Genomic DNA, 26108 nt, shown 5'->3' with positions numbered 1-26108 from the left:
AAAAAAAATTGCAGCATGACCTATTTTGTTGAGCTTTTGAAATGAAAATTGCTTATTGAATTCTATGGGTGTGTTTAAAAAAAACTTGCTTGATGCAAAAGTGATCCATTTTTAAAGCCTGTGACCATTAAAAAAGAGAACCAGGAAGTGCCAAACCTGAACATTATGAGTTTTAGTTTTTTTTTACATGCGTAAAAATTAGATGCAAAACAGATAAAAATCATGCAGAAAGATCTCATAAATGCATACAAATCACCAGGAAAAAATAGATTTTTTTAAGACAGTAAAAAATGCCCATGTGCATACAGACTTAGAAAAAAACTGCAAAAGTACACCTTGATTAAAGTAATTAAAAAAACATTAGCAGTCCAATTCATTGTTTTTAATATGCAAATCAGTGGTGCAGGGTAATGTGCTAGTGGTACATATCTATTAATGTGCCTTGTGTGCTATATATAAATGTGGCTAAACAGTGACACCTAGTGGATTTCAGAAAACCTTTTGAGAGCAGCAGATCAATTACATTCTGGGAGCTCTCTCTGGAAAATAAGCTTCCCTACACAATAGTGGATAAGACACTTTGTTTCTATTTCCAATTGAATATATTTTTACTGTTGCACTGTATACAGATTTACCCTGAAGTATCAAAGGGAGGATTCAAAGTAGCGTTTAATCTTTTTTTTTGGCCTTTCCCGTGAGCAAAATTTCGATATTGCCACGATTTTCTTGTGGTGGTATTGCAATCGCCAATGTGAAGAAGCCCTTAGGAAACCTTACAGACCAGTATAGGATATTTTTTTTCAGATCTTTTCTCCCATTTGCAAAGTACATCTAGTACTGGTGAAGAATAGTGCAGATAATTTGTAGGGCCTATTCACACAAGTGATTTTTACATCTGTGTCTTGTCTGTATTTCCAACTGACCGCACTCAGACAGCTCACTGACCCAATACAGACAAAGGAGATATACATGCAGCTTTCTTTTTACAAGGACCATTAAAAAAATGAGCAAGTCCTATTCTGGTCCAACTTCTTTGACAGACGAACCTGCGGCAATATGCAAGGCAGAAACACGCCGCTTACCTGTGGATTTCTGTTGCGGTTTTAAAGGTGGGATCCATGCAGAAGAAAGCTATGGCAGCTTTGGTCACAAAAAATGTGTGCAACTTGTCTGCGACTTGCTGTCATGTGACTGTTTTACAGCTGCAGATTGGCTGTTAAGCAGACAGCCAAATCACAGACATGTCCAATTTGCATGCAGCTTGCATTTAACTCTGACAGCAAAGTTGCATGTGAGCTGCAACCAAAAATCCAACAGGTTTGGATTTTTTGTGACTGCCGTGGTCATGGCAGATCACAGGTCACAACACAAACCCATTGTCCATGCTGCAGTATAACAGTGCGAACTTCATGTTGTGCAACCAATGTCGCCGTGTAGCCCTAGCCTAGCATGTGTGAACGGCATGGGCAGATAATCACCTACACGACTGTTCAGAAGTACAAATTTTCATTCCCAATCACTGCCCAGTGTGAATATATCTCTTGGCTGCATTTTTGAATGCAGATTAAGAAAATATTGGGTTCTGGCATAAAAAAAGTGGTAAAGTTTTGCACAAGTAGAGATCTCTGTGGAAATTGGCAACCAATTGCTCTAGCAACCCTTTTAAAGGGGGTGTGTCTTGGCCCGGAACATTTATGTATAATTTACACCAGAAACTGCGACATGTGAAAGCACCTTCGTAAATCTACCCTAGCCCATTATCTACAAATATGTAGCTACTCTACTCATGTAATACAAATTGCAATAAGTATAACCCAGCTGTGATATGCACAAAACTGCAACATATCCAACATAGTAACATTGTATTCTAGGCTGCGTCCATCCAGTTCAGCCTATCTTCCTGCAATGTTTCTTATCGACACCGCGTAGCAGCAAGGAACAAAGGCAAGTGTTTAATGTCACTCGATACCAGGGGACCTTGACAAAATACACAGAGATTAAATCACAGGAGAAAGGACACAAGGAAGTAGTCATAGGGTTTTGCATCAAGATCTCCCACTGAAATCCCAGACGCTTACATGCCAGCACTGTCAGGATTGTAATCAGGACAAAGGTGACATTAATGGGTTTTTTGGCTGCTCATCCTGGAAAAGAGAAGCTCTGCCGCATCGCCAAACAATAGAGGTCTGAAGAACAGAGAACACTGCGCTAAATCTATAAGGCCGCGTCCGTCAGCCAAGCAGGGCTAGAAACAAGAACTGCACAACATGTGACACATGTCAATGCTGCACCGACAAGGCAAAAGTGGATGGATTAACCAAGACCAATCCAATGTGATATTTAAATACCTGGAGCCTCTTCTGCTTGTTTGTAGTTTTCTCAGATGTAGCAAGCGGTCACTTGATATTGGGCTACATGAGCACTTTTCGCAGTGCTGCTTTCTAATTTTAATGAGGTTGCCCGGGCGTGGAATGTTTTTTTTTTAAAAAACAGATTCAAAACTGTTAAACAATAAAAGCAGCAGTACTTACCCACCCTCTCCCATAGAGATTGAGCCCTACAGTGGTCAGGTGCCACTCTCCTGGCATCATGGACCACAGTATCTGGACATTGATGCCAGGAGAATGGTACATGACCACTGAGGCCTCTGACTAGCTGCAGCAGTCAGGTGGCAGCCTGTTCCTAAACAAAGACTAGGAGGACTGTGGGGCTGCAGCACTGGATTGCTGGGGACAGGACAAATAAGTACTGCTGCTTTTATTGTTTTGACAGTTTTGCATCTATGTTTTTTTTAAAAGTCATATTAGGCCCGGGCAACCACTAACTATTAAGTGACAGATGTAGTTCACAACAATGCAATCAGCTTATTCCCCTGCACTGAAAATGTGGCTTGTTAGTTAAAACCAAACAGTCGCACTACAAAAAGTTTCCATGTAGCCCCAGCAATGCGTTATGATAACTTAGTTATAATGCTAAATTATCACAATGTGCTATGGATGCTACCAAAAGCTACACCAGAACTTTTCTCAAGAGTACAGTAAGACCTGGCGACAACTGATGACAATAAAGCTCTACATAAAGTTTTCAGTGTCATTTAAAATTCTTATACGGTAATTTTTTGCTGCTCATGAAAGAGCTAAAAAAAAACTCTGTCAGCTTACAAAGAAAGCCAACTTTAGGATTCTCTCAGGTGACTGCTATAAGCACTTCGTCTATGGAAGTGTCATGTCTGAAAAGGTCTAAACAGACACAACGAGAAAGACTAGGAAAAAGCTGGTCGATGTACTAGACCACAGACACGGAAGGACTATGGTCTATCCCTGATTTTAAAGTGTCCGAACCTAGCAACAAAGAGGAGCTCCCGCCCTGGAAAGGGCGACTCGACAACAGGGACCTGGGAGCTTCCCTGTAAGTCCCTAGATGGAAAATGGTAGACAGGAGAAACTACCAACGATGGACTAACTAGGATAGAGCCAAGAGAACGCACGATAGACTCAACAATGGGAACAATACAAGAAGGGAAACAATAGTATTAAGCAAAGAGGGCAAATGAACAGAGACCTGAACTTCAACAGAATACGAACACAGGCTATATTCTAAGAAATAGGGAAAAATCCTACAGCAAAGAGTATGACCGGTAATACAACTGTATAACTAGCGTCCCCTGTCAGGAGGAGCCAGAATAAGAACCCCCAGAAGAACACGGATAGGCTGACTAAGGCAAATAACTGCCAGCCAGCCTATCAGTGTAAAGCAATAGGAAGATGTTACCTGATCAATGGTCAGCATGGAATGCACTGGACCCACACACGGAACCAGGAAAGATGATCTTCATGTGGAAGAACACCAGCAAAAAAATACGACAGACAGATAGATAAACAGCAAGCGTCATGGGTAAATGAATAGTTAAATAATAACTGGAGCAATTGCCCAGAGAAACCAGACTTTTTTAAATTTTTTTAGCAAGCACTTGACACACATTACCTTAAGTCTGATCACTTGCTATGGGGTCGCTTGCTATGGGATTTCATAAATAAGTTCCATAGACTTCAAGCTTTTTCTTTACTCTAGAATTTCCATAAAACAGCAGAAGATAAAGCAAAGACGTAGATGTATTTGATGATGGATACAGATGCTGTTGGCCACTACAAAGGATTGAGTCTCCTTGAAGTGTTTGCTTTGCCCTGCTCTTGTACCTTTTATCTTCAAATGTGAAGAATTCATGTTTTTAACTTTGCTGTGAGTGCTGAGGCTCAATCCTTTGCAAATCTCTCCTACTGATGCTGAAGCAGCTTCTCGCCCTCCCAGCACCATCCTTTGGATTGAAGCTCCTATGCATTGTAGTCGGTAGCAGTGATCTGGTTAAAAAGCTCATTCTTTATTACATGCTATTAGCCACTAGTATTCCATAAATATTAGAGATGAGCGAACATACTCGTCCGAGCTTGATATTCGTGGGAATATTAATGTGTTCGGGATGCTCGTTACTCGTAACGAGCACCACGCGGTGTTCCGGTTACTTTCAGTTTCCTCTCTGAGACGTTAGCGCGCTTTTCTGGCCAATTGAAAGACAGGGAAGGCATTACAACTTCCCCCTGTGACGTTCAAGCCCTATACCACCCCCCTGCTGTGAGTGGCTGGGGCGATCAGATGTCACCCGAGTATAAAAATCGGCCCCTCCCGCGGCTCGCCACACATGCCTTGTGACTTAGCTGAGGGAAAGTGCTGCTGCTGGTGCTGCTGTAGGGAGAGCGTTAGGAGTCAGTGTAGGCTTCAAGAACCCCAACGGCCCTTCTCAGGGCCACATCTACTAGTGTGCAGTACTGTGTTAGCACAGTATTTTATTTTTTTTTGTCCAAAATTGGATCTGCAGAGCATTGCGCCCAGCAATAGGGACAGAAGTGGGGGTTAGGCAGAGAGAGTGTTAGGAGTTAGTGTAGGCTTCAAGAACCCCAACGGTCCTTTCTAGGGCCACTTCTATCCGTGTGCAGTACTGTCCAGGCTGCTGTTAGCAGTGTTGCATATTTTTTTTTTTTTCTCAAAACCGGCTGTGCAGAGCATTGCACCCGGCATTAATACTACAGGGATAGAATTGTGTAGGCAGGGCCAGAAGACATTTATTATTCATTGAATACACGCAGTGGGGTCTTCCCTTTGCTAAAAAGGAAAAAAATTATATTTGGCCTGCCTGTGTCAGTCCTAAGGTCTGCGTGTACGTGTGTGCTGCGTGTACAACGTACAAAAATCTGACGCAACCAGCTACGCTTTACTGCAGCCTAGCGCCATTGTGTATCCTGACTGGCAAATACCTGCTCTGCTAGAGTTAATAACTCTGCTACACTATACTTGTGTGACACTTTTTGAGGGCCACACCACAGATATTAAACTTCAAATCACTGGTAATACAGCATGCTGAGGGGTAGGGGTAAGCCTAGAGGACGTGGACGTGGACGTGGCCGAGGACGCGGAGGGCCAAGTGAGGGTGTGGGCACAGGCCGAGCTCCAGATCCAGGTGTGTCGCAGCCGACTGCTGCGCGATTAGGAGAGAGGCACGTTTCTGGCGTCCCCACATTCATCGCCCAATTAATGGGTCCACGCGGGAGACCTTTATTAGAAAATGAGCAGTGTGAGCAGGTCCTGTCCTGGATGGCAGAAAGTGCTTCGAGCAAGCTATCATCCACCCACAGTTCTGCGCCGTCCAGTGCTGCAAATCCGAATCCTCTGTCTGCTGCTCCTCCTTCCTCCCAGCCTCTTCACTCCACTACAATGACACCTGCTCAGGAGCGGGAACACTCCCAGGAACTGTTCTCGGGCCCCTGCTTAGATTGGGCAGCAGCGGTTCCTCTCCCACCAGAGGAGTTTATCGTCACTGATGCCCAACCATTCGAAAGTTCCCGAGGTCCGGGGGAAGAGGCTGGGGACTTACGCCAACTGTCTCAAGAAGTTTCTGTGGGTGAGGAGGACGATGACGATGAGACACAGTTGTCTTGCAGTGAGGTTGTAGTAAGGGCAGTAAGTCCAAGGGAGCAGCGCACAGAGGATTCGGAGGAAGAGCAGCAGGACGATGAGGTGACTGACCCCACCTGGTGTGCAACGCCTACTCAGGACAGGTCTTCAGAGGGGGAGGCAAGGGCATCAGCAGGGCAGGTTGCAAGAGGCAGTGCGGTGGCCAGGGGTAGAGGCAGGGCCAGACCGAATAATCCACCAAGTGTTTCCCAAAGCACACCCTCGCGCCATGCCACCCTGCAGAGGCCGAGGTGCTCTAAGGTCTGGCAGTTTTTCACAGAGACGCCTGACGACCGACGAACAGTGGTGTGCAACCTTTGTCGCGCCAAGATCAGCCGGGGAGCCACCACCAACAGCCTCACCACCACCAGCATGCGCAGACATATGATGGCCAAGCACCCCACAAGGTGGGACGAAGGCCGTTCACCGCCTCCGGTTTGCACCGCTGCCTCTCCCCCTGTGCCCCAACCTGCCACTGAGATACAACCTCCCTCTCAGGACACAGGCACAACCGTCTCATGGCCTGCACCCACACCCTCACCTCCGCTGTCCTCGGCTCCATCCACCAATGTCTCGCACCGCACAGTCCAGCCGTCGCTAGCGCAACTGTTGGAGCGCAAGCGCAAGTACGCCGTCACGCACCCGCACGCTCAATCGTTAACCGTCCACATAGCCAAATTTATCAGCCTTGAGATGCTGCCGTATAGGGTTGTGGAAACTGAGTCCTTCAAAGCTATGATGGCGGCGGCGGCCCCGCGCTACTCAGTTCCCAGTCGCCACTACTTTTCCCGATGTGCCGTCCCAGCCCTGCACGACCACGTCTCCCGCAACATTGTACGCGCCCTCACCAATGCGGTTAGTGGCAAGGTCCACTTAACTACGGACACGTGGACAAGCACAGGCGGGCAGGGCCACTATATCTCCCTGACGGCACATTGGGTGAATTTAGTGGAGGCTGGGACAGAGTCAGAGCCCGGGACCGCTCACGTCCTACCCACCCCCAGAATTGCGGGCCCCAGCTCGGTGGTGGTATCTGCGGCGGTGTATGCCTCGTCCACTAAACCACCCTCCTCCTCCTCCTCCTCCTCCTCAACCTCTGTCTCGCAATCTAGATGTGTCAGCAGCAGCAGGACGTCGCCAGCAGTCGGTGTCGCGCGGCGTGGCAGCACAGCAGTGGGCAAGCGTCAGCAGGCCGTGCTGAAACTACTCAGCTTAGGAGATAGGAGGCACACGGCCCACGAACTGCTGCAGGGTCTGACAGAGCAGACCGACCGTTGGCTTGCGCCGCTGAGCCTCCAACCGGGCATGGTCGTGTGTGACAACGGCCGTAACCTGGTGGCGGCTCTGCAGCTCGGCAGCCTCACGCACGTGCCATGCCTGGCCCACGTCTTTAATTTGGTGGTTCAGCGCTTTCTGAAAAGCTACCCATGCTTGTCAGACCTGCTCGTAAAGGTGCGCCGGCTCTGTGCACATTTCCGCAAGTCCCACACGGACGCTGCCACCCTGCGCACCCTGCAACATCGCTTTAATCTGCCAGTGCACCGACTGCTGTGCGACGTGCCCACACGGTGGAACTCTACGCTCCACATGTTGGCTAGGCTCTATGAGCAGCGTAGAGCTATAGTGGAATATCAACTCCAACATGGGCGGCGCAGTGGGAGTCAGCCTCCTCAATTCTTTTCCGAAGAGTGGGCCTGGTTGGCAGACATCTGCCAGGTCCTTCGAAACTTTGATCAGTCTACCCAGGTGGTGAGCGGCGATGCTGCAATCATTAGCGTCACCATTCCTCTGCTATGCATCTTGAGAAGTTCCCTGCAAACCATAAAGGCAGCCGCTTTGCGCTCGGAAACGGGGGCGGGGGAAGACAGTATGCCGCTGGATAGTCAGAGCACCCTCCTGTCTATATCTCAGTGCGTTCAGGAGGAGGAGGAGGAGGATGAGGAGGATGAGGAGGAGGGGGAAGAGACAGCTTGGCCCACTGCTGACGGTACCCATGCTGGTTGCCTGTCATCATTTCAGTGTGTATGGCCTGAGGAGGAGGAGGAGGATCCTGAAAGTGATCTTCCTAGTGCGGACAGCCATGTGTTGCGTACAGGTACCCTGGCACACATGGCTGACTTCATGTTAGGATGCCTTTCTCGTGACCCTCGCATTCAACGCATTCTGGCCACTACGGATTACTGGGTGTACACACTGCTCGACCCACGCTATAAGGAGAACCTTCCCAGTCTCATTCCTGAAGAGGAAAGGGGTTCGAGAGTGTTGCTATACCACAGGACCCTGGCGGACAAGCTGATGGTAAAATTCCCATCCGACAGCGCTAGTGGCAGAAGGCGCAGTTCCGAGGGCCATGTAGCAGGGGAGGCGCGGAGATCAGGCAGCATGTACAGCCCAGACAGTGCAACAGTCTTTAAGGGCCTGGCCAGCTTTATGGCTCCCCAGCAAGACTGTGTCACCGCTCCCCAGTCAAGGCTGAGTCGGCGGGAGCACTGTAAAAGGATGGTGAGGGAGTACGTAGCCGATCGCACGACCATCCTCGGTGACGCCTCTGCCCCCTACAACTACTGGGTGTCGAAGCTGGACACGTGGCCTGAACTAGCGCTGTATGCCCTGGAGGTGCTTGCTTGTCCTGCGGCTAGCGTCTTGTCGGAGAGGGTGTTTAGTGCGGCTGGGGGAATCATCACGGATAAGCGTACCCGCCTGTCAACCGACAGTGCCGACAGGCTAACACTCATCAAGATGAACAAAGCCTGGATTTCCCCAGACTTCTCTTCTCCACCAGCGGACAGCAGCGATACGTAAGCAATACGTAGGCTGCACCCGCGGATGGAAGCTACGTTCTCTCTCACCATCCAAAACGGGGACATTTCTGCTTCATCAATCTGTGTCTAATATTCCTCCTCCTCCTCCTCCTGCTCCTCCTCCTGAAACCTCACGTAATCACGCTGAACGGGCAATTTTTCTTAGGGCCACAAGGCTCACTCATAATTTTTCTAAACAATTTTTAGATGTTTCAATGCTCTGAAAAGCGTTGGAACTTTAACTTGAACCAATTTTTCGTTAAACTGGGCTGCCTCCAGGCCTAGTTACCACTTAAGCCACATCACATTAACCAAAGCGATTAATGGGTTTCACCTGCCCTCTTGGTTGGCCATGGCCAATTTTTTTCAGGTACATTAGTACTGTTGATACAGCAATTTTTGTGGGCCCTCGCCTACAGTGTAATCAAATAAATTTTTAGCCCACCTGCATTAAGCACGACATTACTACCTCAGCTGTGTTGGGCAATGCAATGGGATATTTCTATGTACCGCCGGTGGCTTCCTGGCACCCATCCCTGCTGTGGGTCCACAGGGAATTATAAATGCATCTGTTTCCACTTGTAAAGAACCCCAGTCTGACTGGGGCATGCAGTGTGGGCCGAAGCTCACCTGCATTAAGCACGACATTACTACCTCAGCTGTGTTGGGCACTGCAATGGGATATTTTTATGTACCGCCGGTGGGTTCCAGGGAGCCACCCATGCTGTCGGTCGACAGGGACTTCACAATAGGGAGTTGTACCTGCCTGTGTCTATGAATTAAAAAGCCCGGTCTGACTGGGGCATGCAGAGACACCTTGACAGAATGAATAGTGTGTGACACATAGGTTCCCCATTGCTATGCCCACGTGTGCAGCTCCTGATGGCGGTGGCACAGGATTCTATTTCTCATTGCTTCTGTACAGCATTGTGGGCTATCGCCCCGCCACTTTTAAAGAGGGTCGCTGCCTAGCCGTGCCAACCTCTGCAGTGTGTGCCTGCGGTTCCTCCTCATGGCAGACGCACTTCTAAATAGACATGAGGGTGGTGAGGCATTAGAGCAGCTGAAGGCTGCGCAGGGACACTTTGGTGTGCGCTGTGGGGGGGGGAGGGGGGGCGGTTGGGCAGCATGTAACCCAGGAGAACTGGCAGTGGAGTGTCATGCAGGCAGTGATTGTGCTTTGTTGGAGGTAGTGTGGTGCTTAGCTAAGGTATGCCATGCTAATGAGGGCTTTTCAGAAGTAAAAGTTTTTGGGAGGGGGGGGGGCCCACTCTTGCCGCTATTGTGGCTTAATAGTGGGACCTGTGAACTTGAGATGCAGCCCAACATGTAGCCCCTCGCCTGCCCTATCCGTTGCTGTGTCGTTCCCATCACTTTCTTGAATTGCCCAGATTTTCACACAAGGAAACCTTAGCGACCATCGGCGAAATACAAAAATGCTCGGGTCGCCCATTGACTTCAATGGGGTTCGTTACTCGAAACGAACCCTCGAGCATCGCGAAAAGTTCGTCCCGAATAACGAGCACCCGAGCATTTTGGTGCTCGCTCATCTCTAATAAATATCTATATACAGACAAATTACAAGCCATTTAGCTTAAAAACTGTAGCTTTGAAACTTTGGTTAATTACCATAAGTCCCTAAAACTGGTCCTACAAACTAAGCTTATGGGCTCATAAGACATGGATTGCAAAGTCCGGTGATATCATATTCACAAGCCTTGGTCCATGAAGTGGACTCCTGCTCACACTGACCACACACAATGAAGAGAAGGAGTCCACTCAATGCACTGAGCCCAAAACTTAGTTTATAGGGCTCATAGGACTTGCCAGGTTACCTTTTAAGACATGATTACCTAATGCTGCTTATCCTAGCTAGAGCCCACTTTACGTAATATAAAGGTCTAAAATTGGCCCTTAGCCCATCTCCAAATGTCAGATTCGTGTATTCCATATCGAATCTGAGCACTAGGGCCACGGTGAACATTCAAAAGTTCAACTCCCGTCATCAAAATGCGTATAAAGTAACTGTGGGTGTAGGTAAAAATAATATACAGCATTTCCAAGCAAGCCACATGTTTGACTAAAAGCCTCAACGAAAATATGGGTGGGACAGTCATGAAGGAAATACTGAAAACAGAATTGTATTCTGTAATGTCAACTAATGAGATTTTCAAGGTCAACTTTTACTATTCTGACATGAAATGACCCGTGCTCGTCACTGGAAGTATCATTGTAATGTCTAAACAATATGTCATTGTTCTGATACCCTTCTTAATTATATTTAAACCTGAACGGGTCTAATCTTTTGTCACATATGTATGCAAAAGACAATGTCTGGATCAGGCACTCTTCCACCATAGAAAACTTTTCTTTTTCAGTTTAATAATCCTTTTCCCCTGTATTCCACCGCAGAACATTCTTCTTAGGTTTATTTCGATACTAGAGCTCCCATGTGTCTCAGTTTTTTGGAACTAGCCTTATGCTTTTACCCTGTTGGAAAATTGGAAGTCTGAATTTTCCTTGGCCCCCGTATTACTATTGCATGCAGATTAACACTGGTAAAGTGTCTCTAGTTTTATTGCATCTGGCATGTAGAAAGTTGACTTAGATTGCTGTCTGTGAACAAAGTCTATTTCACATGTACTGCTGCTTAGTTTCTGTAACATATAGAATTGCAATAAAAAGTAAGTGAATCCTTTGGAATTACCCGCATGTCTGCATTGATTACTAATAAAATGTAGTCTGTTTGCTAACTTAGTCACTATTACCCCTTTCCCCTGAAAATAAGACCTACCCCGAAAATAAGCCCTAGCCTAATTTTTGAGAGGCTTGAAATATAAGCCCTACCCCCAAAAAAAGCCTTAGTTACACTACACAAAAAAAAGAATACATTACCTGGCAGGCTCAGTCCAGACCCATCCCACTGCTCTCTGGGGGTTCGGCTTTGTCCCCACAGTCTTTAGCCGCTCGTACGACATCACTTCCTGGTTACTGGATTCATGAATCTCACCTCCAGGATGCAATGGCTGTGATTGGTTCTTTGACCACTGCTCAGCCAATCAATGCAGTGCTGGATGAACCAATGCGATGGCTGTGATTGGCTGCAGCTCAGCCAATTTATAAATACTGCCTCTACAACATGATGGCTGTTGATTGGTTCTTCCACCACTGCTCAGCCAACCAATGCAGCACTAGATAAACCAATTACAGCCATCACATTGGTTCATCCAGCACTGCATTGATTGATTGGTTCTTTGATCGCTGCTCAGCCAATCAATGCAGTGCTGGATGAACCAATGCGATGGCTGTGATTGGCTGCAGCTCAGCCAATTTATAAATACTGCCTCTACAATGCGATGGCTGTTGATTGGTTCTTCCACCACTGCTCAGCCAACCAATGCAGCACTGGATAAACCAATTACAGCCATCCCATTGGTTCATCCAGCACTGCATTGATTGGCTGAGCAGCGATCAAAGAACCAATCACAGCCATCTATTCCTGGAGGCAGGATTTATGAATCCCATAACCAGGGAGTGATGTTGTAGAAGTGGCCAAGGACTGCGGGAAGTGCATCAGAGGGAGGGACCTGGACTGAGCCTGCTAGATAAGTATAAGAAGACATCCCCCAAATATAAGACCTAGTGCTTCTTTGGGGCAAAAATTAATATAAGACAGGGTCTTGTTTTTAGGAAACCACAGTATAAACAGATATAGTGTAATTAAACTAATAACACACAAACAGTTGTACCAGTCATGTCTTTTATAGAGGACTTTGAGTATATATGCACATTGCTGGGGAAAAAGCAAAGCACCCTTAAGGCCCCCTGCACATGACAGAGATGGAATCCCGCAGCAGAATCCGGCCCTGAGAGCAGCAGCGTCCGTGGGCAGGAGGCCTTATATGGCACAATTATCGTGTAACACACTTGTTAGATCGAGCGATTTCCACTATAATTGTGTAGTGTGAACACGTAGTGAAAGAACATTTCATGCAGGCCTAAAAATCATCATTGATCTGCCACTGCATCATTCCATGTAAACAGGTCGTCATTCATCTATGAACAATGGCCTGTTTACCCCATTCACTGAGCGATGATTGTATAATCCTATGTAAAAGCACAGGAGCAATCATCGCTGGAATGGCTGTTGGAAACTCAAGTGATTTGTCTCCGGTTTTTACTCAATAAGGGTGCGTTCACACGAGCGCATAAACGGCGCGTTTTTGCGCCCAATCGTATAAACGTGACCATCTGAGGCATTGGTTTCCAATGTATTCGTTCGCACGGGCGATTTTACGGCGTGTAAAAACGGCAACCCGAAAAAAAAACGGAACATATGCGACCGAAATACGCGCCAACGCATATTCGATGGCCGAAAAGATAGTTTGCAAAGTAGGAACAAACGATAATATGCTTTCTAGCTCTGGTCATGATCGCCGAAAAACGTTCTTTCCGGCGATTAAACGCTGCGCACGTGCGAACGTAAATACGCCTACGCTCGTGTGACCGCGCCCTAAAAGACACAAGCAGCATAACTCTGCACTTTATTACTTTAGTTAGGGCTCGTTCACATCAGCGTTCAGGAGTTCTGTTTTCCAGCTCAGTTCGGTGAGCAAGACACTGGATCCTGAACGAGCGGCTCTGTCTTATGACACAACGGACCAGCGCCCCATTGACTATAATGGGGTCAGTTTGATTTCTGGCTAGCAATCCGGCATTTTGATGAAATTTAAAGGGTGAATTAGGGCAGCTTGCTGCGCTATATGTCCTGTTTTCTAGCAGAAAGCAGCCCCAGAGGTACAGAACAGAACCTCTGGTGCTAATGTCAATGAGCCTTTACATTGTGTTTATCTGTAATTGTGACTTGGATAATAAAATCAGATATTTCATTAGTAAGAAACGCAAAAAATAAATTAAAGCATTTCGAAAGTGTTGTTACTTTTTCTTGCAACTGTATCAGTCTTAAGAATGATACATTAAATGTTATGGTTCTGAGAAAATGTAAGCTCTGAACGGACACATGGGCACAGCTGTGAACAGAGAATAAATCAGCCAAAGACAGGATGGAAAAAGGAAATAGAGCTGTTACAATTGTGAATGGCTTATTCACCTTGCCTGCATGAATGAAAGAAGAAAGGGGTTCACACCAAGATGCAACAGTCCAAGATGGACCACACTGACCAACATAAAAGGAAAAGTTATCTCAAGCACCTTATGGAGTAGAAGACCCTACCTATGAGCAGGGCTATCATACTGACAAGAACAGCCCTGAATCTCATACCTAAGCACCTAGTCTGTCCGCTTTCCATCTATGGACAGAAATAGACAGATGTAAGATAACCCCCATACATACCCCACACACCAAACAAGACATGGATTCAGACGTCCACACACTTATAGACAGAAGGCATATATTCAGACCAGGTGTCCGCACACCTACAGCTAGAGGGGGATTCGGGTGTCCACACACCTATGCCTGGAGGGGCGCAAACATGAGTTCTAATTTGGATCCAGGCAAACACCAACAGACTATAACCATCTGACACAACATAGAACTAGACTCATACATTAAATTTGCTCCAGACAGAGAGCTGCACAGCACACAAACAGCCAGACTGCAGAATGAATCAGGAATGGGTGTGACCAGATTAAATATACTCCCACCATGGCTGATTGGCCAACCAGGTGACACACCTCCCTGTAAACCAATTAGTCTATACACCATAGGAGATGTTATGTTAGAGTGGAGAGGAAGGCCCCAGTGAGGTATTGCCAACAGACAATGTCAGAGGGACCTCAAACAGCAGAGCTGGCGAAATAACGCCATCCTGGGTCTACTAGCTGTTATGGATGACACACCGTAACAAGAGCATTCTAGAATAGTTAAGTCAAAGTCCAGATGTAAATACCATTTGGGAGTGCTGTGGTATTTTCTGCATGCAAATCTGTTGTGGAATATCTGAGGCATTTCTGCCCCAAACAAACATTCTTTTTGGGTACGTTCACATGTAGTGGATTTTGTGGTGGATCCACAGCATATTTTGCACTTTACATTTTAGTGCAGATTCACTTGAAATCTACAGTTTGGTGCAGATGTTGACACAAATGTAAAGCACATTTCACCTTTTCAATGGAAGAGGGTGAAGTTTGAAGTGGATCTGCGTCAAAAAACTTTATGCTGACTTCAATCCACATTGTGTGAATGTACCCTTACTATTTCTTTGTTCGATTACATCAACTTTTTCTTTGTGTACTCTTTCAATGGCAATTAAATATTGTTGGGTGCAAATATGTAAAAAGCCCTGCATTTCAAGGACTCATGCCAGCCCTAATAACTCTCTCCCTATACACAAGGAGGGTGAGAACTATCACTCCAGGCGGGTAGAGGCCAGCATCGTGTCGCCCCTACTACTCAAAACTCTGTTCAGAGTGGATGTTTGAAGTATGTGTATTCTAAAATGCAGCATATATACCTGTTCCGGGTTTATGTTGCTCATGATTTGGAGTGCATGAACTTGGTGACGGGCTTCCTTTAAGTATATGTTCACACGGGGCAGAAATGCTGTAGAATGTCCGCAGTGGAAAATTCAGTGGAAAATTCTGCAGCACAGTCAAAATCTAGTGCAGAATTTGACTTGAAATCAGCGGCATATTCGTAGACGATTTCCGTAGACACTGCACTCACCTCGCAATGCTTGTGCTGTCAGTGGGACCCGGAAGCCTCTGAGCTACTAGTCAGCTTGATGCAGAAGTGGCATCACCAATGGTGCAGATTTTGACTCATTTACATAGGCGAGTTTCACTATTGTTAGTTCTATTCTAGAATCACTTATTATTTCTCTTGGGAGCAAAAAGAAAAAAATTGCATCGCACTTGCATGTAGATGTGATTATCAGGCAAGTGTGATGCATTTTTATTTTTATTACTGAAGCAACATGCGATTTTCATGCCCATGAACATCGCATGTGTAGAGCTGTGATATATTTTTCTCACAAAGAAAATTGCATCGTAAATACAGCCACATCCCCAAAAAAGCGCATATGTGGTGTGTTTTTACAGCTGACTGATATACGTGATCATTGGTTCCAATGCTCTCGTTCTCACGGGCGACTATATGGCGCGTAAAAGCGTTGCACCATAAAAAATGGAACATACGCGACCGAAATGCGTGGGGGGCCAAGTATACGGCGGGTAAAAAGATAGCTCTGGAACTATGTTTCGACCGATATATGGCGAGTCCTATGGGAGCTGGAAAAAGAAAGAGAGCGGGAGGCATTTTATCAGCATCCAATGCTATGAAAAGTTTACAGGTGCCTCTATGTAGGCATTGGAAGTCAATACGAGGATTTATGCTGTGAGAGGGCATTTCGGGGTGCGATGTATTTTTCGCTAAAACCGTTGCACCCGGTCATGTGAATGGCTGCGAAAACGCTAATCAAGCACGGGACTTGATCGCAGAAAATCGTCCGTTTGTGCAATTTTACGGCGCATCCGAGAGAATGTAAAAGTGCATAAGATCGTGTGAAAGAGCCCTGACAGTTTATCGGTGCTAATTTTAGCTTTCGTTTATGTAAATAACATTTGGGAAACTTGCTTGACTCTTCACTGTGCATTAAGACGTTTTTAAATTCAACAAGGACCTGGTATTATGTGGGATTATTAAGTAAACTCCGGCACATTTCTATAAGTACATTGTTATTCCAAAGTACTGATCTTTTAATTAATGCAATTCATCACAGTGACATTATGTTTAGATGAAGACATGCCTCACTGGAAATGACTTGAGATCTGTGAACTAGACATTGCAGATAGATGAAGCACATGTGTCTATGGGGCAGATGGAAAAAGTAGCTTCTTACTGCTGTATCAACTATTCTCCACATAGTGGAGTTGGCATTAATTGCTTTCAGTACAATGACATAACCACTCGTAGCTGCTGGGTGGCATGATGCATCAGCACTGCAATACAGATGTCATGGGTTATAAACTATCCTAGGAGGTCAGAACATGTGATCACTTGATCGCTGGGAGACTGGTTGTGTGATCAGGCTACTTGTGGCAGCATGAACCTGGTGAAACATTCCCTTCCGTAATGATATGGACTGAAATATTGAAATTTTTTATTGTAAAAGATCCCTAAAAAGAAGTCTACTAGTCTTAGGCCACATTTACACGGCCAATAGCGAGTTGCACCTGAGATTCTCAAGCGCAATTTGCATCGCACAGCACACGGAGAGTCCGTCCAAGTGATGTGCAAGGTGAAAACCACCACATGTTGCAAGTCCTATTTTTCACGCATGAATTGCATGAAAATAGGACTGACCTCAATTTTTCCATTTCGCACTATCGCCCATCTAAATGTATCCACTGAATATAATGGGTCAATACAACACACAGAACGCAGGCGATTTCTTGCCCGTGTAAATAAGGGAAATTTACCTTAGAACATCTTCATGGTCACATCAGAAAAAGCTGTCTGTAGCGGACCATGAGCCGAGACCCAACTGATTCCTAAATTGGGGCAGCAAAACTTCTTTCAGAACAAACTAGAAATGTCTATTTCTGGAAATGTTGAATACATTTGCCACACTGCCCCAACTCTAAGGCCTGTTTCACACGGACTACAGTGATATCACCGCTACAAAATTGCGGCGATTTCGCAGCTGTGTTCCCGTGATTTTGTAGCGTCAGTGATGTGTTTTTCTTATGAAAAATCGTACATCGCTTTGCTGCTGCAAGTGATTTTTTTGCGAGAAGCTTAAGCCCTCCCCCTTGAATAAGCCCTAGCTGAATTCACTGAAAAAAAAAGAATACTTACCCAGGAGGCTTGGTCCGGGTCCTCCTGCTGCTCCCTGGAGCTCCGACGGGCGTCCTGCAGTCCTCGTTCGCTCACAGAAGATCACTTTCTTGTTTCGGGATTCAAAAATCCTGCCTCTAGGAACCAATGGCTCTGATTGGTTCATCCAGTGCAACTCAGCCAATCAATGCAGCGCATGATAAACCAATGCGAGGGCTGTGATTGGTTCATTCAGCTCTGCATTGAGTTGTGAAGGCGGGATTTATGAATTGGCTGATCCGCGGCATTGATTGTCAGCACTATGTGCTACAGAACTAAAGGCGGGAGAACAAGAGTTAAAGTGACCCTCTAGTCCTGGAAAACAAAGATGGCCATACAGCTTCTCTGACTACCTGATGCACACTGTGCATTAGTATATATCATTAGTCTTAAGATATTATATGCTGCTTTGATTGGCCAGTGCTGTCGATTTCAGTGTCTTTACTACCAATGCTTATTAAGGGCAGCTTTACACGGGCAAGAAAATCGCGCGAGATTTGTGCAATGCAGGACGCACAAATCTCACAGAAATATGAACCCCATTCTTTTGAATTGGGTCATATACAGGAGCAATGTTTTCCTACATGGCATTGCATTGCCCATTGTTTTCAATGAAGCCGGCAGCAGCATTGCACAATGAGCTAGGTGCACGCAATACAGTGCAAGGTCTCCTATTGAACACAATGGGAGAAACTCCACAAACTTCTGCCATGGCTGAGTTTCCCTGCATCCCCGAAGTGATGTGAGGAACAGTTGGGTCTCACCGCTGAGACCCCCACCAATCTCAGGAATGGGGGGGTCCTGTGTCCCCCATCCTCCTCACTACAGGCTTACTGCACTCCCCGAAGTAAGGCTGGTTTCACACGGGTGAGAATCTCATGTGAGTTGTGTGCACTGCAAGACGCACAAAACTCAAATGAATGTGAACTCCATTCTTTTGAATGGGGTCATACACATGAGTGATGTTTTTCCTCATAGTGATGCTGCGAGGAAAAAAAAGTGTGGCATGTTCTATTTTTTTGTGTTCCTCGGAAAGCATCACCGTGGATTTCAATGGGACCTTAAATACATAGCATAGCTCTCAAATACTTTCAATGGGACTGCAAAGATACCCAAGTGGCAAGCTCTTGGATATTTCTGCAGAGCGGGACACTGACCCCATCAATAAGCAAGATATCCCCTATTTTGTAGATAGGGGATAACTTGTAATCTTGGAAAACTCCTTTAAGATTCATTTTCTGCAAAAAAGCTATTTGTAAATCTTGTAGCAGTTTTGACCTTCTGTGATTAGCAATCTAAGAAAGAAATGTCCAAGCCAAATCAAATATTTTATTACAATATGTAATAGAAACACAATTTTCTATTTTAATGTTCATTTCTTATAAACTCAAAAGAACACTGCATTCATTATAGAGCTGAGAATACAATAAACCCAAGTGTACACATAAGACTTTTGGATCAATTGGTTAGTGCTATGTGTACACAAAAGGTAACAGGCTGATACTGAAATCCTAGTGACTTTAACTCCATGCCTCACAATGTCTGCCAGCAACAAGCTTATACAAATAGAGTCTAGAACTATACCCCTCATTTCTCAAGAGGCATTACACAAGAACTGCTACTAATGAAAACAATTTATGTTTCATTCAACTTTTTCTTGGGAAGACGAAGTATCGTATGAAGAAAGTAAACACTAAAAGTTTATCAAGAGGTTGAAAGAATAGTATTATTCAGAGCAGTAGTGAAGTATTTCTTTCCTTGGGAAAACACTCAGTTTGGGGTTTCACCCACTTAAAACACGAGCACACCCATAGGGTGGATTCAGACGAGCGTAGGCGCAGCTACACTTGCCAACCCAGAACGTAGTTGCACCTGGACAAGGGGAAATTCTTCCCTTTCGCTGGCTTTTCAAACTCAAAATCGCAGTTTGAAAATAACAGCAGGAAGATAGGTGCCGCCCGATCTTCCCCGCACACCTCATAGACTATAATGGGTCTGTATTAAGGATGAGCGAGTATACTCGCTAAGGCACTACTCGCTCGAGTAATGTGCCTTAGACGAGTATCTCCCTGCTCGTCCATAAAGATTCGGGGACCGCCGCGATTCACCTGTTAGGTGAGAGCGGGTGGGAGAGAGGGAGAGAGAGATCTCCCCTCCGTTCCCCCCCGCTCTCCCCCGCAGCTCCCCGCCCTGCGGCGGCCCCCGAATCTTTAAGGACGAGCAGGGAGATACTCGTCTAAGGCACATTACTCGAGCGAGTAGTGCCTCAGCGAGTATGCTCGCTCATCCTTAGTCTGTATGTATTCTGCAAGGTTCTTCCATCATCATATTCTTACCTGGTCTTCCTGGACTGCTGTCACTGTCTCTGGGCTTTCAGCATTACTGTAACAGAGGACGTGCAATAACGTTAGCACTATATACAGTATATATAAATACAGTAATACTGTGTATATACACATACACACTCATTGTAAAAGAAAAATCAAGATGCTAGAGGTGTGATTGTCAGACCTTATTCACACGAACGTTTTATCGCAGCTATTTCGCGGCAATAAAACATTGGCCGTCTGAAGCATGGTATTCCAATGCATTTGTTCAGACGGGTGATTTTCCGGCTCATAAAATTGGCCATCCGGAAAAGATAGCACATACGCTGCAGATTCCGGATGGAAAAGATAGGTCTTGTCGTATGTTGGCCATGATCAGCTTGGAGCTCCCATAAAAGCTTATGGGAGCTGCCAGCAAGTGAGGGGTAGGAGTTTAGCAGACAAACGCTGCTAAACTCCCTCCCCCTTCTACCTTCTCCCTTTGCTGGTAGCTCCCATAGGCTTCTATGGGAGCTTTTATTGCAGCAATCAGCCGGCAAGGGGAGGGGGAGAGAATTTAGCAGCACTAAACACTCTGCCCACAACCGAAGGAATTTCAGGCTGCGGCGTATATATGTCGCACATGGCCGTCTGAATGGGCGAGAAAACACAAGATTTAGCCGCGACTTGATTGCGTCTTTCTCTTGTTCATAAGATTTTTGCCCGCGATGCGGGTGGCCGAGAGTCACAATGCCTGTGTGAATAAAGCCTTATGTTGATATTTGAAGTGATTATACTATCAGAGCCATCGGTCCTCATTCGCTGTAACTGAGCCTTGTAGGCTGTTGAAGTTGACATCCCAGCTGGTCCCACCCATGTTCTATTGGTGGTAAATCTGGCGACTGGGCAGCCACAGAAGTGTGACAATCATTTGGGGACATTCCTGTGATACCATTGCCGAGCATTATCCTGCTGCTGGAAAATGCCTCTTGAAAGCCCCCATGAGAGGAACACATGTGGCTGCAGGATGTCCTGAACATATCGCTGAGCTGTCAGTGTCCCTTATACCACTACTAGGGAAGACCGACTATCATATGTGATGGTTTCACAGACCATCACACCAGCAGTGGGGGCAGTGGACTGTGATTTTGATAAATAAGGCCCATTTTCTCTAAAAAAATTGAGCAAAAGGTAATCAAAAAGTTGTATTTCCTGCATAAAGGGACTAATAAAAACTACAGTTTGCTCTGGGAAAGCCCCTAGGCGATACACACAAGTCTCACAAATATGAACCCCGTTCTTCTGAATGAGGTCATATACGTGAGCTATTTTTTTTCCCACATTGCGGAATGCGAAAAAAATCATGGCATGTCCTATCTGTGGGAATTCCCTCAGAACTCCTCACGCATTGTTTTCAAAGGGGCAGCATGTGATGCGAGGAGACAATTGCAGTTCCTCCAAAGCCACGCCGAAGGATCACAAGTGTACTGAAGTGATGGGAGGCGGTTTTTACACGAAAAACGCCTCCCGTCAGTGGGTACATCGCACATTCCCGAGCACAATATCAGGCCGAGTTTCACGGCTTAATATCACACTTGGCCGTGTGAAACTCGCCTCAGGCTAATTTCAAACAGGGGCGAGTGCGATCTCGGACAACCAATCACAGCCTGATATCGGACTCGCCAACATGCGCTTTTCCTACTGATGCAAAGTGTTTTTATATCAAAACCACCTCCCATCACTTCAAGGAAGTAGCGATCCTCCAACACGGCTGTCAGGATAGTGGAGTGTCACCCTTTGTTTTCAATGTGGAGTCATCACATTCGCGTTTACCTAGCAAGTGGCGTGATGCTGCAGCCGGCTCCATTGAAAGCAATGGGCGATTCTATGCGAGGGCACACCCAAAGATAGGATGTGCTGCAAGTAAAAAAAAAATCACTCCTGTATGACCCCATTCAAAAAAATGGGGTTCATATTCATGCATCTCACAATGCAAATCTTGCGCAATTTTCTCAGCCGTGTGGAAACGGCCTTACAGTGCCTCATTGGCAGAAAAATAAAAAATAGAGCTCCGAAGCAACTTTTTCCTTAAAAAGAAAAAGAAATTAGGGTTATTTTATACTCTTAAAAAGTAGTAAAAAATACAAACTGCAGAAATTTGATATTGGAATCATGCTGACCCCGGACTAAAGGGAACAAGGCATTTGTAACCAAACCATAAATGCCTTAAAAACCAACTCCAAAGAATAATGGCGCAAGGGCATTTTTTTCTAGTTCACCTTGCTTAAATGTTGTTAGGCTTTCCAGTACATTATTTGGTATACTGAGTGGTACCATTAACCCTCTTCTCATCGTCGGGGGCCAAGTCCACTACATGCACAGCGCCTGTCAGCCATCTTTGACAACGGACATCCGTCCACAAGAGCCCCAGTCAGAGATCACTCCGATCATGGGTGTTAAGTCATTAAATACGCTGAACGCCACTCCCCACATGTTCGATGAGAAGACAAGGTGCCATCTGGTTGTCATGGCAATGCTGCTCGTAGATGACTGGTCAGGATACACTATAATGCAATACTATGGTATCTGATTGTCCTCTATGAGCAAGAACTACAGAGAAATGTAAAAAGAAGTAAAATAAAGGTTTTTTTAATTATTAAAAAATATATATTAAAAGTAAAAAAATTGCATCAATAAATAAATAAATAGAGTATCACCACAGAAGTGGAACCACAGAAAATACAACTCATCCCACAAGAAACAAGAAGCCGTCTACTGCGTATTACGCGCGTGTGATATGCGATAATTCACAGGCAATCAAATACATTGCCTTATGCTGGCTGGTTTGTTCACATTTGTGTGTAAGATTTGTGTATTGCGCGAGCACAAAAAAGAAGGCAGCATGTTCTATTTTGTCGCATATAACGTATGAGAGAACCTTTTGCTCTCTATGTGTGCGTAATTAATGCTGCCCATACGGAATTACTTTGCATTTGGGTGGCATGTATATGCGCCATTGCGAAGCAACAGTGCAGGAAATAAAAAAATACAGGAAAATTACGCATGATAGCGTGTGTGAAATATCCTGTCATGCGCAGTACGATATCGCTGCTGTACGCGACAATAGGCCAGCTCACTGGCGCCTCCACAGCGGTAAGTGCTGCGTGACTGCATTTTACGCATACGGCTGTGTCAGCCCGGCCTTAGGCTATATTCCCACGGGTTACTTCTGTGAAACTGCGATCCTCAGGCGCGTGTTGCACGTGTGTCAGAGGACCACAAGTGTTTCCTATTGATTTCACTGGGAAACATCGCACTCACATGTACATCGCACGGCATGCGAGCGCCATCTGTTGTCTTTTAAGGTCCCATTGAAAACAATGGGCGAGGCGTTTCACGGAAACACCTAAAGATAGAACAAGCTGTGGTGAGAATATATATATAAAGCATGGCTCATGTAAATAAGTCCAATCCAAAGAATGGAGGTCATATTCGTGCAACTTTTTTTGTGCCGCGCAACGCACAAAACTGCGGTGAGATTCTCGCCCGTGTGAATAAGCCCTCGTGATAATTTGGGTGTGTGGTGGAAAAAATGAAGATGAGAAAAAGTAAAAAGGGCTGCAGCGGGTCGAGGTTGGGAAATACAACGTGTCCCGCAGGACACAAGCCTTCATGGGACTGTGTCGGTGGAGAAGAAAAAAGTCAACGCACTTGGAAGGCGGGACAAAAAAAGACGATGGGAAAAATGCAAAAATGGCTAGAGAATGAAAGGGTTAAAATTATGGCTACAGATAAAATACCATTTGGCACTATCCTATCAGCACCGGCGTCATTAGACTGGGGCTACAAAACTCAGTGGGTCGCCCTGCGCCCTTGCTAATGAGGTCATTGGGTGTCCATGGCAACCGGCGCATCTTTATGGCGCTGTGAGGTTGTAGGGCTACACAGCTAGATTGGACCCCAAGCGGAATGACTGAGCCATATCCTGGGACACTTACCTTTCAGGTGGAAGTGGAGAGGGGGCTTTCACCTCTTCAGGCTTTTGGTGTTTACACAGTCCCACTCCCATGGTGCTGCCGCTGCTGTTCTGCCTCCCAGTGTCAGTGACCGGTAGTGACAGTTGGGCTTGTCTGGTGGCTGTTACAGCAGCAGCCAATGCAGTCAGCTGGTGAGGAGGCGGAGCTGTCTGAAGCCCCGCCCCTGCCTTCTCCTCTCAGCTGGGAGCAGAGCAGCCTATGTGGTCCTGTATAGTCGGGAGGAGGCTGCAGACGGACGGGCTGAAGGAGAGCCTGCAGGAGGGGCCTTCTCACACAATGGCCGCCTGCATATAGTATGTAGTGTTTATATGTATATAGTGTGTACAGAATGTGCTTCAGGGCTGCAGAGTAAGGCCGGCTGCACAGCAACAGATTTGCATTGCGGAATCCATGGCGGGCACCCGTACCGCGGATCCGCAGCACATACCACTCATAGCACGCTATGGGAAACAGATTCCTCCGTCACACTGGCAGAAACCAATTGCGGTTCCCACGAGCGGAGGAAAGTTCACAGCATGCTCTATTCCCATGGGGTGTACACACAGACGGCTCCCATTGAAGTCAATGGAAGCCATCCGACACGCGTCCCGTCCGCAAATTGACATTGTGGACAGGTCACAGATTCTGCGAAAAGCAGGAGTTTAAAAAAAAATCTGGCGCACGTCTGACGGCGAGCGGTGCGAACCATCCACAGTACAGAAGAAAAGTGGGTACCAACTCAGGCGTATATATATAATTAGTGCAGAGTTTGTTGACGTTTCCTTTCCTGAAAATGTACTCCAATAAATTTACTTTATGTTCTATCTAAATATCTTGATTCTTATATCACAACCATTTTAATACTTTGTCACTTAACCCCTTAACGACCGCTCATACGTCTTTTGTCGTCGCCGCCTGCTGTGCCGTCACTGCATGGTATGGATTTTTACGTTTTTGGTGCAGATGCGCAGTAACATCCACAATGCGTGATCATACCCGTGTGATGTGGCCATGTGACTACAGGCTTATTACACCTGCTTTCACAATTGTTTCCTTCTTCCGTTTTGGATCACAGTATAGCCAAGGGAAGTGTCAAAGATTAGACAGAATCACTTTAGGCCAATTTCACACGGGCGATAAAATTTCGCAAGAAAGCGCAGAATTATGAAACCTATGCTTTTCAATGGTTTCCTTTACATTTGTGATGTTTTCACTCATGCAATGTTGCGTGAAAAGAAAAATCGCAGCATATCCTGTCTTTCTGCGTTTTTTGATCGCCCGTGATTCCCTATGGAGCCTCCTTTTTATCGCATTGCAATGCACAACTTTGTGTTTTTTGTGCAATGCGATGCGTTTTCAACATTAGAAAGTCCTATTGACTTTCGCACAAAAAAAATCGCAAGCAGCACCAATGTTTTTGCAAGGTGCCTTCACACTTGCGATTTTCTTGCCAGTCTGAAGACACCCTTAGGGCTCCTTCAGAGGAGTGCATGTATCTATATGCACTCTCGTGTGCTACACATTCTTGCTGTGAATTGGCACATTTCACTGTATCTTTTGCGCTTGCAGGGCATGTTCACATGGATGCAGGACACCCCCGCCTTAATTTAAAAGGCTATTTAGCCTAATCAGGTCTGTGTGCTTTCTTTTCACAGAGTTGCACTATTTATTGCAGATTTGCGTGCATATTGAACGCATATTTGTGCACCTCCGATAGACTTCTATGGAGACCCCTGGTGCGCACAAAAATAGAGCATGCTACATTTCTTTCTGCATGTGCAAAATGCGTGCTCACAAAAGAGGAATAAAGACGGTCCCCTTGAAATCAATGTGGTCTATTCTCTGTGTATTGTGCACATCACCTGGCTCCCTGTCATCTCGCCTAACAGCACCATAACTTAGTTTATGGTGCTGCAGGGAGGTAACAGGCTCCCTTTAATAGAGCAGACTTTTAGGAATGTGGATCCAACAAATGTTCTCTTTCCACTCTAAATATTTTATACTGGAAAGGGGTTTTTAACCTATATATACTTTTTTTTGCCTTTTTTTAAGCCCCATAAAGGACTTCAACTTGTTGATACTTCATTATTGCAGTATATTGTATTTGGACAGGCATTCTATTAAGCCATGCCATAGGAAAGGC

At 45.8% G+C, this 26108-nt stretch overlaps 1 protein-coding gene across 6 annotated transcripts in view; it reads right to left on the bottom strand.

Moving 5' to 3' along the window:
• The window catches only part of CTXN3 (cortexin 3), a 195537-nt gene that overhangs the window by 84458 nt on the left and 84971 nt on the right, over positions 1-26108 (bottom strand). For all 6 annotated transcript variants that reach the window (XR_010792820.1, XR_010792821.1, XM_066603151.1 and 3 more), the window contains one exon: positions 19980-20025. Coding sequence is in view for 4 of the 6 variants with exons in the window: in XM_066603151.1 (XP_066459248.1) it covers positions 19980-20025 (46 nt within the window). In the remaining 2 variants the exon portion in view is untranslated. The remainder of the gene's footprint in view (positions 1-19979; positions 20026-26108) is intronic.

The sequence above is a fragment of the Eleutherodactylus coqui genome, chromosome 5 (genome assembly GCF_035609145.1).
Source record: "Eleutherodactylus coqui strain aEleCoq1 chromosome 5, aEleCoq1.hap1, whole genome shotgun sequence".
Classification (NCBI taxonomy): domain Eukaryota; kingdom Metazoa; phylum Chordata; class Amphibia; order Anura; family Eleutherodactylidae; genus Eleutherodactylus; species Eleutherodactylus coqui.
This window is presented reverse-complemented; position numbering and strand designations above follow the sequence as displayed.